A 14,341-nucleotide genomic window follows, 5' to 3' on the forward strand; every position below is an offset into this window, starting at 1 on the left:
GATCCTTGTTCTGCCTTCCTGGCCACCTCAGATTCGACCTGCACATAGAGAGGGATTTTTCCTCCGGGCTCCCAATCGGGAAGGACGCCGAGTTGGGTTTGCACAGCAGAGGGGCCCGTGGAGGGAATGCTGTGTCCAGACCCTGATGATCATCGTGGAATTCATTAAACGTTGGCTAATGGCTGGGGTAGATACAGAGTCAGATTGGATCAAGTCCCCGTCCCATGTAGGGCTCACAGACTAAGAGGGAGGGAAAGCAGGGATAATAATAATAATTATGGTATTTGTTAAGCGCTTTCTATGTGTCAAGCACTGTTCTAAGCACTGGGGTAGATAACAAGATTATCCATTTGGACAGAGTCCCTGTCCCGCACTGGGCTCACAGTCTAGGTGGAAAGGAGTAGGATTTAATCCCCATTTTGTAAGTGGGGAAACTGAGGCATGGTGCATTTAAGTGACTTGCTCAAGGTCACACAACAGACAAATGGTGGAGCCGGGATTAGAACCCAGGTTCTAAGACTGCCAGGCCTGGGCTGTTTCCCCTAGACCACATTGCTACTCAATCAATCGATCAATCAGTGGTATTTACTGAGCATTTATCACGTGCAGAGCACTGTACTAAGCACTTGGGAGAGTACAATACAACAGAATTAGTAGCCACATTCCCTGCCGGTAATGAGCTTACAGTCTAGAGGGATCTTAACAATGAGATCTTATCAATCAGTGGTATTTATTAAGTGCTTAATGGCTTGGGAGAATTCCATATAGTAGAATTGGTAGACCCCATCTCTCTCACAAGGAGCTTACAGTCTAGAGGAGGAGATGGCATTGAAATAAATTACAGATGGGAGAAGGTAAATTACAGAGACCCCTGAGGCCCAGAGAGGTTAAGTGAGTTGTCCTAGTTCACTCAGTGTGACAGGGATAGAGGTAGGACTAGAACACAGGTCCTAAGACTCCCAGCCCCGTGCACTCTCTGCTGTAGGTCAAGCCAGAAGCTGTCCTGAAAGGGTTTCTTGCCTTGGGTTCCCCTATTACTTTCTCCCGAACTGCTTCTTCAAGATCACACCATCTCTCTTTCTTCCCTTCCTGTCCATGTCTCTCCCACCCCAAGGAAGGTTCTCTCCCTCCCTAAGTGGCTCTTTTTTTCTGGTTTTATTTTTCCCTTTATTTTATTTTATGGTATTCGTTAAGCACTTACTATATGTCAAACACTGCTCTCATTCAGTTTCATTCAGTCGTATTTATCGAGCACTTACTGTGTGCAGAGCACTGTACTGAGCGGCTGGGAGAATACAATATGACAATAAACAGACACATTCCCTGCCCACAACGAGCTTACAGTCTAGAGGGGAAGTGCTCTTCTAAGTGCTGGGGTAGGGACAAGTTAATTAGGTCGGATACAGTGCCGGTCCAGCATAGGGCTCACGGTCTAGAAGGGAGAACAAATATTGACTCCCCGTATTACAGATGAGGTAACTGAGGCACAGAGAAGTGAAGTGACTTGCCTGAGGTCACAAAGCAAGCAATTGCCAGAGCTCGATTTAGAACCCAGGTCCTCTGACTTTCAGGCCTGTGTTCTTTCCTCTGGGACACACTGCTTCTCTCAATTTCTGTTTGTGGGCTCTGCTTTAAGTGGGTCTTCCCTTGGCTCCTCCCGCGGCCTCCCCCTGAACTCTGGGCGTCCTCCAGGGCTCAACTTTGGGTCCCTTTTCCTCTCTGCTCTGTCCTGGGGGAGCTCACCCACTCCTGCAGCCTCAGCTTCCCACCCTAGTGTCTCTCCCTCCAGCCCCGACCCCTCTTCTCCTTTGCGACCTCCCCCTTCCTCTGACATCCAGGACATCTCTCCCCTCATGTCGTGTAACGTCTCTAGCTCAGCGCATCCAAACTTGAACTCCTCATCCTTCCTCCCAAGTCTCGTTGACATCGCTACTGTCCTCCAACCATCCTCCCCCCTTCCCTGAAGCCTGCAGTCTCAGCATCGACCCGTATTTCTCCTTCACTTTCTGCCCCCTTATTCAGTCTGTTGTCAAATCTGTTTTGTTCTTCCTCCAAAATATATGTAACGTGGTTTTCAGAGTCTGCCCTTCCCTCTCCATCCAAACGGCATGATCCAGGCACTTGTCATTATCCTGGCATTACCACTGCCTCCGCATCCTCGCTGACCTCCCTGCCTCCAGTTTCTCCCCTCTCCGGTCCATGCGTCTCTGCGAGGTCCGCTGCCTTTTTCTAAAATGTGACCTCCCCGCTCCTCAAAAGCTTCCAGTGGTTGCCCATTCCTCTCCGCATGGAGCAGAAACTGCCAACCATCAACTTCCAGGGAAGCAGTGTGGCCTAGTGGAAAGAGCCCAGGCCTGGGAGTAAGAGCACCTGGGTTCTCAGTCTCCTTTGCGGGTCCCCCCTCTGCCTCTCACCCTCTAACTGCAGGAGTCCCTCGAGGCTCAGTTCTGAGTCCCATTCTATTCTCCATTCACACCCACTCACCTGGAGGTCTCACTCATACCGATGGTTTCATCTGTCATCTCTACGTGGATGATTCCCAAATCTACCTCTCCAGCCCTGATCTCTCTCCTTCACCGCCCTCTTGTACTTCCTCCTGCCTTCAGGACATCTCTACTTGGATGTCCCGCCAACACCTCGCACTTAACATGTGTAAACTAGAACGCCTCGTCTTCCCACTCAAACCCTGCCCTCCTCCTTATTTTCTCATCATTGTAGACAGCACTACCGTCATCCCTGTCACGAGCCCATAACCTTGGCATTGTCCTGGATGCATCTCTGTCATTCAACCGACATTCATTCTGTCACCAGATCCTATCAGTTCAACCTTCATGGCCCCAAAATCCGCCCCTTTCTCTGTATCCAAACTGCTAAGCACTTATCCTATCCCGCCTCGATTACTGCATCAAGCCTCCTTGCTGACCTCCCTGCCTCCTGTCTCCCCACTTGAGTCTAATCTTCACTCTGCTGCCCGGATCATTTTTCTACAAAAAACGTTCAGCCTGTGTATCCCCACTCCTTAAGAACCTCCAGTGGTTGTTCATCCACCTCTGCATCAAACAGAAACTCCTTACCATTGGCTTTAAAGCTCTTGATCAATTGGCCCCCTCCTATCTTATTTCCCTGATTTTCTACTCTAACCTAGGCTGCACACTTCCCTCCTCTAATGCCAATCTACTCACTGTACCTCTATCTCGTCCGACTCATCGCCGGCCCCTGGCCCACGTCCTGCCTCTGGTCTGAATTCCCTTCCTCCTCGTATGCGACAGATGATCACTTGCCCCACTTTCAAGGCCTCATTAGAAGCACATCTCCTCCAAGAGGCCTTCCCCAACCAAGCCCTCTTTTTCTCTTCTCCCACTTCCTTCTGCGTCGCCCTTACACCAGGATTTGCACCTCTCCTTTTCATTCACCTCTCCCTCAGCCCCTCAGCACTTATGTACATATCCGTAATGTAGCCCTGTTTTAACCGCTGGGGTAGATACAAGGTAATTAGGTCGTCCCACATAAGGCTCGCAGTGTTAATCCCCATTTTACAGATAACTGAGGCACAGAGAATTAAGTGACTTGCCCAGAGTCACACAGTTGATAAGTGGAGGAGCTGGGATTAGAACCCACAACCACCCAAGCCCGTGCTCTTTCCACTAAGCCACGCTGCTTCTCTAGATTTAAGCTCATGAGGTCGGACACAGTCCCTGTCCCACATGAGTCTCACCGTCCAAGTTATTTATCTCTATTAATGTCTGTCTCCCCCTCTAGACTGTAAGCTCATTGTGGGGAGGGAACAAGTCTACACATATCTCCCAAATGCTTAGTATAGTGCTCTGCAAACAGTGAGGCCTAAATAAATTCTGTTGATTAATTGATTGATAGAGACCATTCTTGTCTCTATCAAAGGCAGCCTCTGATCCAGGGGAGATGTTTGCCCCTCCTGCCCCCCGAGACCCTGCCTCCTGCCCGCAAAGGGTCCGACCGGCCACCCCAGAGCCCAGCCCTCAGCACGGATCCAGTCAGGGCTGAGAGTAGAGTCGTCCCTTGGCTCCTGGCATACCGTGAGGAGGAGGAGAAGGTTGGCAACCGTGGGCCAGCGAGGCAGCAGGGCCAGACGTGACCTCATGCCAGTCCATTAGGCTAATTGGGGAAAGAGAACTTTCCCCTTGGTCAGCAGGTGAAGGTGGAGGCCTAGTCCATTAGGCTCCTTCCTGTCCAGAGCGGAGTGTCTGAGGGGGGTGGGGAAGCGCACAAACCTCCTTGAGTGCTGGGGCATTAGGGGTCGGAGCCTTCAGTCTCAGGCCCAGAGAGGTCAAGTGATTGGCCCAAGGCTACACAGCAGACTTGGGGCAGAGCCGAGCCTAGACTCCAAGGATCCTGACTCCCAGCCCCAGACTCTGCCTCCGTGGGGTCAGAACTCCGAGGTGCGGGGCCCGGGGGTGTAGCAGAGGCCTCGGGAAATCCAGGGTGGGCTCCGTCCCCTTTCCTCAACGTGCCCTTGGGTTGGCACAGCCAGCTCAGGCTGCGCCCGACTGGGTCCGTCCTGTCGTGTGTTTCTCAGTGGGTGGGGTGGAGACTGGTGGGTGTGACTGGCCCACTGGTTGAGGTGGAGACCAGTTGTTGTGGCATGGACCCAAATGGTGTGGACCAGTTGATTGGTATGGTGTAGACCTGTTGGCTTGTCATGGACCAGTGGGGTCCAGTGGATGGGCGCTGGGTTTAGTCTGTCCAAGAGCGACACCCCTTCCCAGCCAACTCTCCCTTCCCTTCCAGTATCTTGCAGATCTTGGGTTACTAACCCTCTCTGGGCTCAGCGTCCTTGTCCACAAAGGAGAATAATGCAGTCTTCTCCCTTCTCCCCTTCCTGTGTTCATCCCTCTGTTCCCTGTCCCCTCGTCCCTTCGTTCCCCTCGTCTCGACTCCCTCCCTAGTTGGCATGCCGGAGGATTGATGCAGTGATGTGCATAAAGCACTTAGAGTTCCTGTGACTCAGGCTGCTTTATCAGTGTGGGGGAGGTGGAGATGATTTGCACATTGTTGCGTCGTGTCATATTTCACAGATATTTTTAAGGCAGCCCGCCCCAGTCCCGCCCAGCCCTCCTTCCGCCCAGTCCTGTCCAACACACCCCAGTCCCACCCAGTCCACCTCCAGTCCCTCCCAGCACCCCTCAGTCCTGCCCAGTGCCCCTGATCCAGCCCAGTCCACCTCCAGTCCTTCCCAGCACTCCCCATGCCCCCTGACCCACCCAGTCCTGCCCAAGACCCCGTAGTCCTGCCCACCACCAGTTCACCTCAGCCCCGCCCAGCACCCTCCAGTCCTGCCCAGCACCCCCACTGTTGCCCAGTTCACCCCCAGTCCCACCCAGTCCATGCCCTTAATCCCACCCAGCACCCCCAGCTTTTCCCAGCTCACCTTTAGTCCTGCCCAGCACCTTCCAGTCCCTCCCAGCACCCCCCCCAATCCCACCTAGTCCACCCTCTAGGCTCACCCAGGGCCAGTGGGAGTCAGACAGACTGAGTTCTCCAAGGGGCGGGGAAGAGGGCCCCAAGCTGGGGCCTGCCCCTAATCAGGACCCCGGGGTCCCCGGCAATGGCCCCGAAGCTCACGTGCCGGCCCGGCTGCCCGTGACTGGGACCCTCACCATCCTGTTGGCTGGGGAGGGGAGGGCTGGGGGGAAGGCCCCAGAGGGGGCCCCCAGAGACAGGAAAGACTGGGGACCAGAGGGGCCAGTTTTCTACTGAGAGCTGGGAGGTGTGGGAGGGAGGAGTGGGGGTGACAGGTGGGTGAGGGCTGGGAGGGAGAAGGCAGGCTCTTCAGAGGCAACAGGCCAGGACAGTCTTTTCAGCTTCAGATGGTCATCTTCCAGGTGTGATCAGAGCCTTGGGGCGTGTCCAGCCTCAGGACCCCCCCTCTGTCAGTCTGTGCAGCTCTGAGCACATTCGAGGCTGTAGGAGAATGGCTGAGGATTTTTAATTCTTTCCCCAAATGGACCCTTTTATCATTCAGTTGATCCATGGTACTTACTGAGCCCTTACTGGGTGCCGAGCACTGTGTTGTGCGCTTGGGAGAGGACACTAACAACGGAGTTGGCAGATACATTCCCCGCCCACAGGGAAGTTAGGAACCATGTTAAGAACTGGCCCCACGATCGTGTTTTCAGCCCCAGTGGGTCCCAGGGGTCCATTTCTAGGAGCTGGCCCTCCCATGGACTCTGGCTTTGGGGGCAGAGTTGGGGGAGAGTCCTCCCAGCCTCCAACAGGAGTGAGGGATTTTGTTCCCCGTTCTCTTCGTCTCCAGAAGCTGAGCCGCCTGGGCTCTGAAGCTCCTGAGTCTTACCCGCAAACTCAGAGATCCGCCTTCACCCCATCGCAGCAGCCTTAGGCCCGTTAGGATGCCGGTTTCCATCCCGAGATTGGGCTAGATCCCAACTGAAGGTGGAGCGAGCCTTTGTGGCCTGGTGCCGCGGACTGCGGTCCACATGTCGGCACCAGCAGAGATGGCCGGGCTCGCAAATAGGTGTGGTCAAGACGCTCAGGGTACCGCGCGCTTCATGGTCTGCCCCTGATGGTGATGGATTGAACGGGGCCTTATGTGTTTCTCCGTGTTTTGGGCGACTTGACGGCACTTTGATGCGGTGCAGGGCGCCGTGCATTCAATCGTATTTATTGAGCGCTTCCTGTGTGCAGAGCAGTGTACTAAGCACAGCGAGTGGCGAGGGGTTAAGGTGTTCAGCAGGGGCACAGAGGGCCTCCGACCCATCTGCCCCCTGACCCACCCATTCCTACGGACTTGCTGGCTGCGGTGAGGCCTGTCTTCCCCCTGCTGCTCCCCAAGGACCCAGCTTGTGCATCCCAGTCAGGATAGTGGCATGGATTGCAGGCCTCCCTGCCTCAGTGGGTCTCCAAGGGTTCATACTGAGGCTCCCACACTGGGCAGACCTCTTCCCTCAACACCTCAAGGGGCACAGAGAGAAGCCCGGACCTCGTGTGGCCACGGACGTCCAGTCTCCACATCTGACTCCTCTCTGGGAGGTAACCCTCCGCCCCTCCCATCCTGTCCGAGCCTTAAGTCCTTAGTACAGTGCCCTGGACCTCAGGGGCACTCAGTACATCCCATCATTACTCTCCCGCACGCCTCCCCCAGGGGCACAGGCGGCCGTGCCCAAATGAGGTGTCTGGTCCCTCCTGTGAGAGTCTGAGCCCCTCGAGGGTAGGAAAAGTGGCCCTGGGGCGCTCAGTAAATACCCTGGGTGTGCCCGTGGGGGGTGGCAACCCCTGGGGGTGGGAGAGGCCACCTTCCTCCATGAGCAGCGAAAGGCCAGGGAACGGGAGGGTGGCCGCGCCCGCGAGGGGTACCCCCTGCCCCATTTGGGGGCAATGGTGCCGGCCTTTTCGCCCCGCCACAAACGGCGGCGGCACCGTGGCCGACTGGGTTATTGAGACGGGAGGGCTTCAAGGGCACCGCCGTTCGTTCCCAGCTTATGGATTCTCCTCCCATGTAAATGATTTTGCCACTTTTCATTTGAATTCTTTCCTGTCATCCTGTGGCGAGGAGATGTCTGGTTTCTCTGGGGGAAAGCGGGCCCCGTCAGCGTGCTGACAGCTGCCCTTTGTCTGGAGAGCGGGGGCCTCCCGCCACCATTCGCTTCATCACTCTCTTTTTTATTGCTGCCTGGCGGCTGCCTTTCCCACCCCCGCCCACCCTCCTCGGGCTCCAGAAAGTTCCAGGGCTCCGGGTCTCCCGTGGGTGCACCGAGGCGGGACCGAGTTCCCCCACCCCAAGGTTCCCCAGGGGCCGACGCCGGGGAGCTCCTCCAGGGCGGGGACTTGGGTCTTTTGCCATTATTATTATCATTATTATTATTATTATTTTGCTTCCGGCGTACGTTCCCAAGCAGCCAACCCGGGGCTCTGCCCTGCCACTCATTCACTCAATTGTATTCATTGAGCGCTTACTGTGTGCAGAGCACTGTACTAAGCGCTTGGGAACTACAAGTTGGCAACATATAGAGACGGTCCCTACCCAACAACGGGCTCACAGTCTAGTGGGGGGAGAAAGACAACAAAACAAATCATGTGGACAGGTGTCAAGTCATCAGAATAAATAGAAGGAAAGCTAGATGCACATCATTAACAAAATAAATAGAATAGTAAATATGTACCACTGGGACCCGCTACAGTTTCTGAAAGCCCCTTCTGGGTGGCAGCGTGTCGGGGCTGGTAGGACCCCAGTTCGAGCCCCGAGCTCCAGAGGGTGAGGGTGGCAGGGGGTTGCAGGTTGATGGGCGCATTGGAGGGACACGGTCCACGGTCCGTTGGCTAGCCTCAGTCCCAACTCCGCCGAGATGGGCCGGTCCCACAGACCGGCCGAGGAAGGCCTCGGCAGAGCGGGGATCTCATCGCCGAGACCCACGGGGAGCTGGGAAGCAGTTTCTGCCCCTTGCGAAGGGCATGGGTGTGAGCTTGGGCATGCCACCTGCCATCTGCGTGTGCTTCCATGGCCTGTACTGCCGTGCTTTTGCCAAGCAATTTCGGGCTCCACGGACCCTCTGTTCTGGAAGCTTTCCTGGCTCTGCCACCATAGGCAGCCAAGCTGCCCAAATTCATCTCTCAAATGTGCCTGCCCTCCTCCTTGGCTCCATTCTGTTCCTCCCTCTTGCTCTCGCTGCCATCCCTGGTCCTCGGGCACTGGGATCCTCCACAAAACCTCCAGGGACTCGTGACAGTAGCAGCCTCTTCTTTTCCAATGCCCCCCACCCCTCCCCGCACCCAGCCCAGTACCGAGCCCTTCCCCTGTTCCTCCTCCATCGTATCCCGGATTTCCGGGCTTTGCCCCGACCCCATCCTCCCTGCCGCCTCTGCCGTATGGTTCCCCACCCTCCCCTCCCGCTTTGCTCCCTAGACCCCTCCTACCCCCAAACACTCCCACACTGTGACTGCCCTGCCACCTGCACCCCATCCTCAGGGAGCCCCTGGGCCCAGACAGGGCCCAGGACCTCCCCCCAATTGAGTTTCCACGGCTGAACATTGAGCAGCCCCAGCCCAGAGGGGCTAGCCCACAGATGGGCACTGGGCAGCCCCGGCCCGGAGGGGCTCATCAGCAGCCGGGAGCCGGGGGTCTCCGGAATCGGAAACTCGGGGCCGGCGCGGCCAGGCTGGGTTTGCCGCTGGGCCGGTTTTCAACCACGGCTGGTTTGGCTCCACAGTTACTTCAACGAGAATCAGTATCCTGACGAGGCCAAGAGGGAGGAGATCGCCAACGCCTGCAACGCCGTCATCCAGAAGCCAGGTGAGGTGCCACCCCTGGAGTGAGCCGCGCTGGCTGCCTGTCCGCGCCCTCTTCCCCCGGCCTGTCCTCGGTCCCCCGGCCCCCACCCTGGCCCCTCGGCACCCGGGCCCTCCTCGGGGCTTAGAGGGCCAGAGCCGGCGGTGAGGGGAGGGGAGCAGTGGCCCATCACACCAGAGAATGGACCGCTCCCCGGCCAGGCCGGCCTCGGGCATTAGGGGCAGGTCCAGCTGAGGTTGGCTGCCTGGGCTCCAGCCCTCCCTGGACTTGGTGGGCTGCTGCTGGCCATGGGTCTGTTTTTTGGGTCCCTGGGCTCGGCCCCCAGTGGCGGCTGACCCGCGCTGTCCCATCCGCAGGCAAGAAGCTGTCGGACCTGGAGCGGGTCACCTCTCTCAAGGTCTACAACTGGTTTGCCAACAGGAGGAAGGAAATCAAGAGGCGAGCCAATATCGGTAATGTATCTGCGAGGCCGCCCCCAGTCCCCACCCCTGCTGAGGGGACAGGAGTCCTGCTGGGGGGTGGAGGGGAGGGGTTCACCCTGAGGGGGCCGGGGCAGCAGCGGCTCTTGCCCTCCAGGACCAGCGGGGCCTGTGGACAGGGGGCAGATGGGCCCAAGCCCTCAGTTCATGAGTTAACGCCCTGGGGGCCGTCGGGCACTGGTGGGTCCTGTTGCACCCGGGGCTTGCAGTCTGAGAGAGGGGCAGGACAGGGGCCTTCTTCTCCTGGGAAAGCTGAGCAACAGAGGCCCAGAGAAATCCGGTGACTGGCCCGAGGTCACCCAGCAGCCTGGGGGCAGAGCCGGGGCTAGAACCGGACCAGGCCTGCCGTTGGGTGGAGGCCCGGCTGCAGGGGACCCGGGACCCTTTCGGAGTGACTCTGCGCAGCAGCCCTCCGCCTCCCAAGTTACGCCCCAGATCATTTAGGGGTCCGTCTGCTTTTTTCGAAGAAGCAGCAATCCTGGAGAGCCATGGCATCGACGTCCAGAGTCCGGGCGGCCACTCGAACAGCGACGACGTGGATGGCAACGACTACTCGGAGCAGGTGGGAAGCACCGAAGTGACCCTGGGGGCGGGGCGGCCGGGACCCTGCAGCTCCGCCCAAGGGAGGCCACTTTCCTGGGAGGGGGGAGGACAGGGCTCTGCCCTCTCCACCCCCTCACCTACCCCGTGCCCAGGCAGACCCCGATGCGACGGGAGCAGGGGAGAGGTGGGCGGCGGCGGTCCCGGGCGGCGCGAGCTTTCTGTCGGCACTCACCCCCTCGCGGATTTGTTGTCACACAACAGGACACTTGGCAAGTGCGCAATGGGGAGGAGGAGGAGGGAAGAAGTTCAGAGGGAGGCAGAGAAGCAGAGAAGGTAGAAGAAGAGAGGAGGATCTGACCCAAACAAGCAAGTTACCCACCAGCCACCACACAGCGCCCCGCCCCACCCCGCCCAAACCCTGCTCCTCTTTCATCCAGCGGGGCCAGGCACTGTGGTGTTCCCCTGCCCGCAAGACTTGGGGGAGCGGGGTCTTGGGCATTCCCCACGGGCACCGGAGGCAGACAGCCGCCTGCACAGACACCACCCCTGCATGCCCTCCCACTCCACCTCACCATGGGGCATGAGAGGGAATGCCCCCTCTCAGCCAGGTGGGGTGGGGGGGGGCACCGCTGGAGCCGCAGACAGGGCTTCCCTTAGCTCCTGTTGTCAGCCGGAGGGCGGGTAGGGTCGGAGCGAGGGGAACCCGTCCTCCCCAAAAGTAGGGAAACAAGCTCCAGCCCCCTGCACCTCAAGGTGCCACCCGAGGACTCCCCTTCTTTAGGTCCTGAGGGCACTCAACCCCTGCCTCTTGGATTGAGGCTGCCGCTGATCTGGGGAGATCTGTGGCACCAACCAGAGGGGCATGGGTGACTAGGGAAACATGCTCAAACCAGGGTAGGAGTCCCTCACTCCCCTATTCCTGCCTTATCTGCCCTCACCCCAGAAACCCAGAGCTTCTGGGTTTGAGGGGATGGGCGAGTGGGCTTAAAGAGCTAAAAGATCCAAGTTTGGATCCCATCAACCTGCTCAGGGATCCAGCTGGGAGAGCAAGGCCGAGGGTCTGTCCTGGGCGGCTTTCGGGGACAAAAACAATGGGTTCTCCTCCCCATCCGGCAAACTGCAGGGACTGGGACCCTCGCCCCAACCCGGATCCATGGGGAAGGTGACTCACCCGACTGCCAGTGTTTCCAGTCAGCTCCCGTGTTTTTACACTGTAAATAGGGGTGACGGCAGCAGTATTCCTGGGGCTGTTTGGACTGGGGTCCCTCTGGCCAGCCTCCCCCGTAGGGTCCCCCATAGAGTGAGGATCCTGGCCCAGGATTTGTAACCTCAATGCGTGTCGGCTGGTGTCCGCTCCAACGTCCGGCTTCTCTTCTATCTTTGAGCTGGTTTCCAAGGGCAGGGCCGTGAGGGGCTGCTGCCCATCAGCACCACTGCGTCACAGTAGCCTCAGCCACCGCCCAACTGCTGGCTGGGACGTCCCCCTCCTCCCCCCCCATGTCCCTAAGCCTCTTCGCTCCCTTCCCCCCACAAGGGACTTACTCTCCCATGGCCACTAAGAACATTTCCCTTTTTTATTTCTGTATGTGCCAACAGGCCCACGTAGGCTGCCGAACCCTGTGGGGCCACGGAGCTTCCTCACGGGAGAGCCAGGTCCCGGGGGCCGGAGCCTGGAGCCAGCAGCCGCCACGTGCCAACTCCTGCCTTGCGGGCGTCTCTCACGTCTCTCGGCCCTGGCTCCTGCTCCCTCGGGCTCCGGTGGACCGGCGTCCCCCCTGAGAAGGCTCGATGCCCGCAGTCGGACCTCGTTTCCCACCCGGCGTGCCGGCTCCCAAGGGCCCGGGCACTAACCGTCCTCCTCCCCCGCCCCCCATGTCTCCTCTCTCCTCTGGCAGGATGACAGCACTAGCCATAGCGACCACCAAGATCCCATCTCGCTAGCCGTGGAAATGGCAGCCGTCAACCACACCATCCTGGCCCTGGCCCGGCAGGGAGCCGGCGAGATCAAGACAGAAACCCTAGACGACGACTGATGGAGAGGGTGGGGGTGGGGGGGGCAGGGGCGGGCCCGGCGCCGAGGAGTAACTTAGTTTTAGCCGTAGCACCTTAGCAGAGCCCCGATGGTCCTGAGTATGTGTTCTTACTGTCCTTACCTTTGCAGTGTCTCGTCCGCCCGTTAGCTGTTAGGGTCTTGTCCGTGACGATGGCATGGTGCCACCTCAAGACTTTGCGCCCACTCGCTCAGTATTAAACTCCCCGTCGGTGTTAGCCCCCCGTCTCCCAGCCTCCCCGGGGCGCCCGGTCCTCGCCGCCCCGACTTAGCATTCCGAGAAAGTGCTTCCAGGTGTCTCCGCCGGGCCTCGATGCTTCTCCTGGGGGAACCCGTGGTCCCCCAAGGCTTCTCCCCCAACCCCCTCCCCCCCAGCTCCAGGAGGGCACGCACCAGGGCAGGTGGGCACCGGGGAACCCCAGAACCGGGGAACCCCAGAACCCTCCCGTCGGTTGTCAGAAGGGTCATTTTTTTTTTCTTCCAGCCACAATAAGCCATGTCCGCTAGCCAGCCGGGGCTCGGGCGCCTGGTGGGAAGTAGACCGCCCCCAGCCCCGGGCCGGCCGGGCCGCTGCGGGCTCCCGGGAACCCGGACTGCCTTCCTTTCCGCCTTGGGGACTGCGGGAGGAGCCCAGCTGGAGATGCGCGAGGATGGGTGAGCTGATGGACAAATGTCCCCGGCTCTAACCACTGAGCTTTCCGGCATGGCTCCTGCCCAAAAGGCCGCCCTCCCGGGAATTTATCCCCATGTCGTATTGCCTCCTGGCCTCCTCTCCCCGCCCCACCATACCGCCGCTGCCCCCCAAAACCAAACCATCGTGAGAGTGAGGTGGTGGCCAGGCCCGAACGGGTCGGGGGGAAGGAGCGGCTGGTCCTGGTGATTGGGTCGGCGGCCTGCAGCGGGCGGGCCGAAGTTTGGATGCGTGCAAGGGGTCTCCGTAACGCGGGTTCTGCCGGCCGGCCCGAGGGCGGGTTGTTGGAAGAGCGGTGAGGGTACGGGGCGGCGGTGGGGTGCAGGGAGAGGCCTTGGAGAGCTGGACCGGCTATCTCGCCGACCTGCCGCAGGGGTCCACTCCGGGCTGGACGTTGGGCGGGGCTGCAGGGGTCGTCTACTTGGAGCAGCAGGAGCTAATGGGTTTTTTTTCCGTGATCACATATGTAGCACTTTTTGTTACTTTTTAAAGATATTTATATTTGATAAATCCTTTCTTTTCTTCCTTTTGAGAACTCAAAATACCAAACCGTGAACGTGCACTCTGGAGTCGCCGTGGCCCACCCCGGTCTTCTTGGCTGCTAGAGACCCGGCCAGGGGCATAGGGAGAGGGCGGCCTCCTGGCCCAGCTGTGGGGGCACTGGGGCGGGCTGAGAGTGGTGCCTCTGAGTGGAAGGGGGCCCGCTTCCATCCCCGCCCCCTCTCTCCCTCCGATTTGGACTGGGGAGAGAGACGGGGCGGCAGGGGCCGGCCTAACCGGCTGCCATACTGGACGTGGAGGAGGTCGGTGGGTGCCAGCCTACAGTTGGCACCCACACCACACTCGCCCCCCGCGCCCCACCGTGTTGTCTCCGGCCGGGGTAGTTAGGGTTTAGGGAGGGTTGGGGTGACCCCATCTGATTTCCCGCTTTGCCGGGAAGGTCTGTGCCACCCTCGGGTGCAGGCCCCAGAGAGGATGGGCAGAGGGGAGGGGAAGGGAAGAGTGGGGAGGAGACGAGCCTTCCCAGGTTTTCTTGTAGGTGATTTGGGGCAAGGGGGGCTTTAGGCTGGGGAGTGAGGACGTGTGATTCACCCTGTAGTTTTCTCTCCAGCTGGCGTTGGGGTGGGCGTCTGTGGGGGTGTGGCTTTGGGTGGGTGGGGCTGGCGTATGTGTGTAGGGGGTCAATGTTGGGGCGTCCGGCCGGGGTTGGGAGGATGCCAGTGTATTTGTGTCCTTAAGTGTGTTGGGGGGGGGGGGAGAAAGAGTATGTATGTATGTATGTATATGTCGCGAAGCAATGT

At 59.0% G+C, this 14,341-nt stretch overlaps 1 protein-coding gene across 11 annotated transcripts in view; it reads left to right on the forward strand.

Annotated features, from left to right (window-relative positions):
• Window positions 1-14,138, forward strand: part of HMBOX1 (homeobox containing 1) — a 66,822-nt gene extending 52,684 nt beyond the window's left edge. For 3 of the 11 annotated variants that reach the window (XM_038771283.1, XM_038771286.1, XM_038771290.1), the window contains 5 exons: window positions 9,198-9,280; window positions 9,634-9,729; window positions 10,224-10,318; window positions 10,561-10,632; window positions 12,195-14,137. In XM_038771283.1, coding sequence (XP_038627211.1) covers window positions 9,198-9,280; window positions 9,634-9,729; window positions 10,224-10,318; window positions 10,561-10,632; window positions 12,195-12,332 — 484 coding nt within the window. In that variant the 3' untranslated portion in view covers window positions 12,333-14,137. Of the gene's footprint in view, window positions 1-9,197; window positions 9,281-9,633; window positions 9,730-10,223; window positions 10,319-10,560; window positions 10,666-12,194 lie in introns of all 11 variants that reach the window. The other 8 variants (XM_038771292.1, XM_038771293.1, XM_038771294.1 and 5 more) reach the window with 8 other exon arrangements.
• The last annotated feature ends 203 nt before the right edge of the window (window positions 14,139-14,341 follow it).

The sequence above is a fragment of the Tachyglossus aculeatus genome, chromosome X2 (assembly GCF_015852505.1).
Source record: "Tachyglossus aculeatus isolate mTacAcu1 chromosome X2, mTacAcu1.pri, whole genome shotgun sequence".
Taxonomy (NCBI): domain Eukaryota; kingdom Metazoa; phylum Chordata; class Mammalia; order Monotremata; family Tachyglossidae; genus Tachyglossus; species Tachyglossus aculeatus.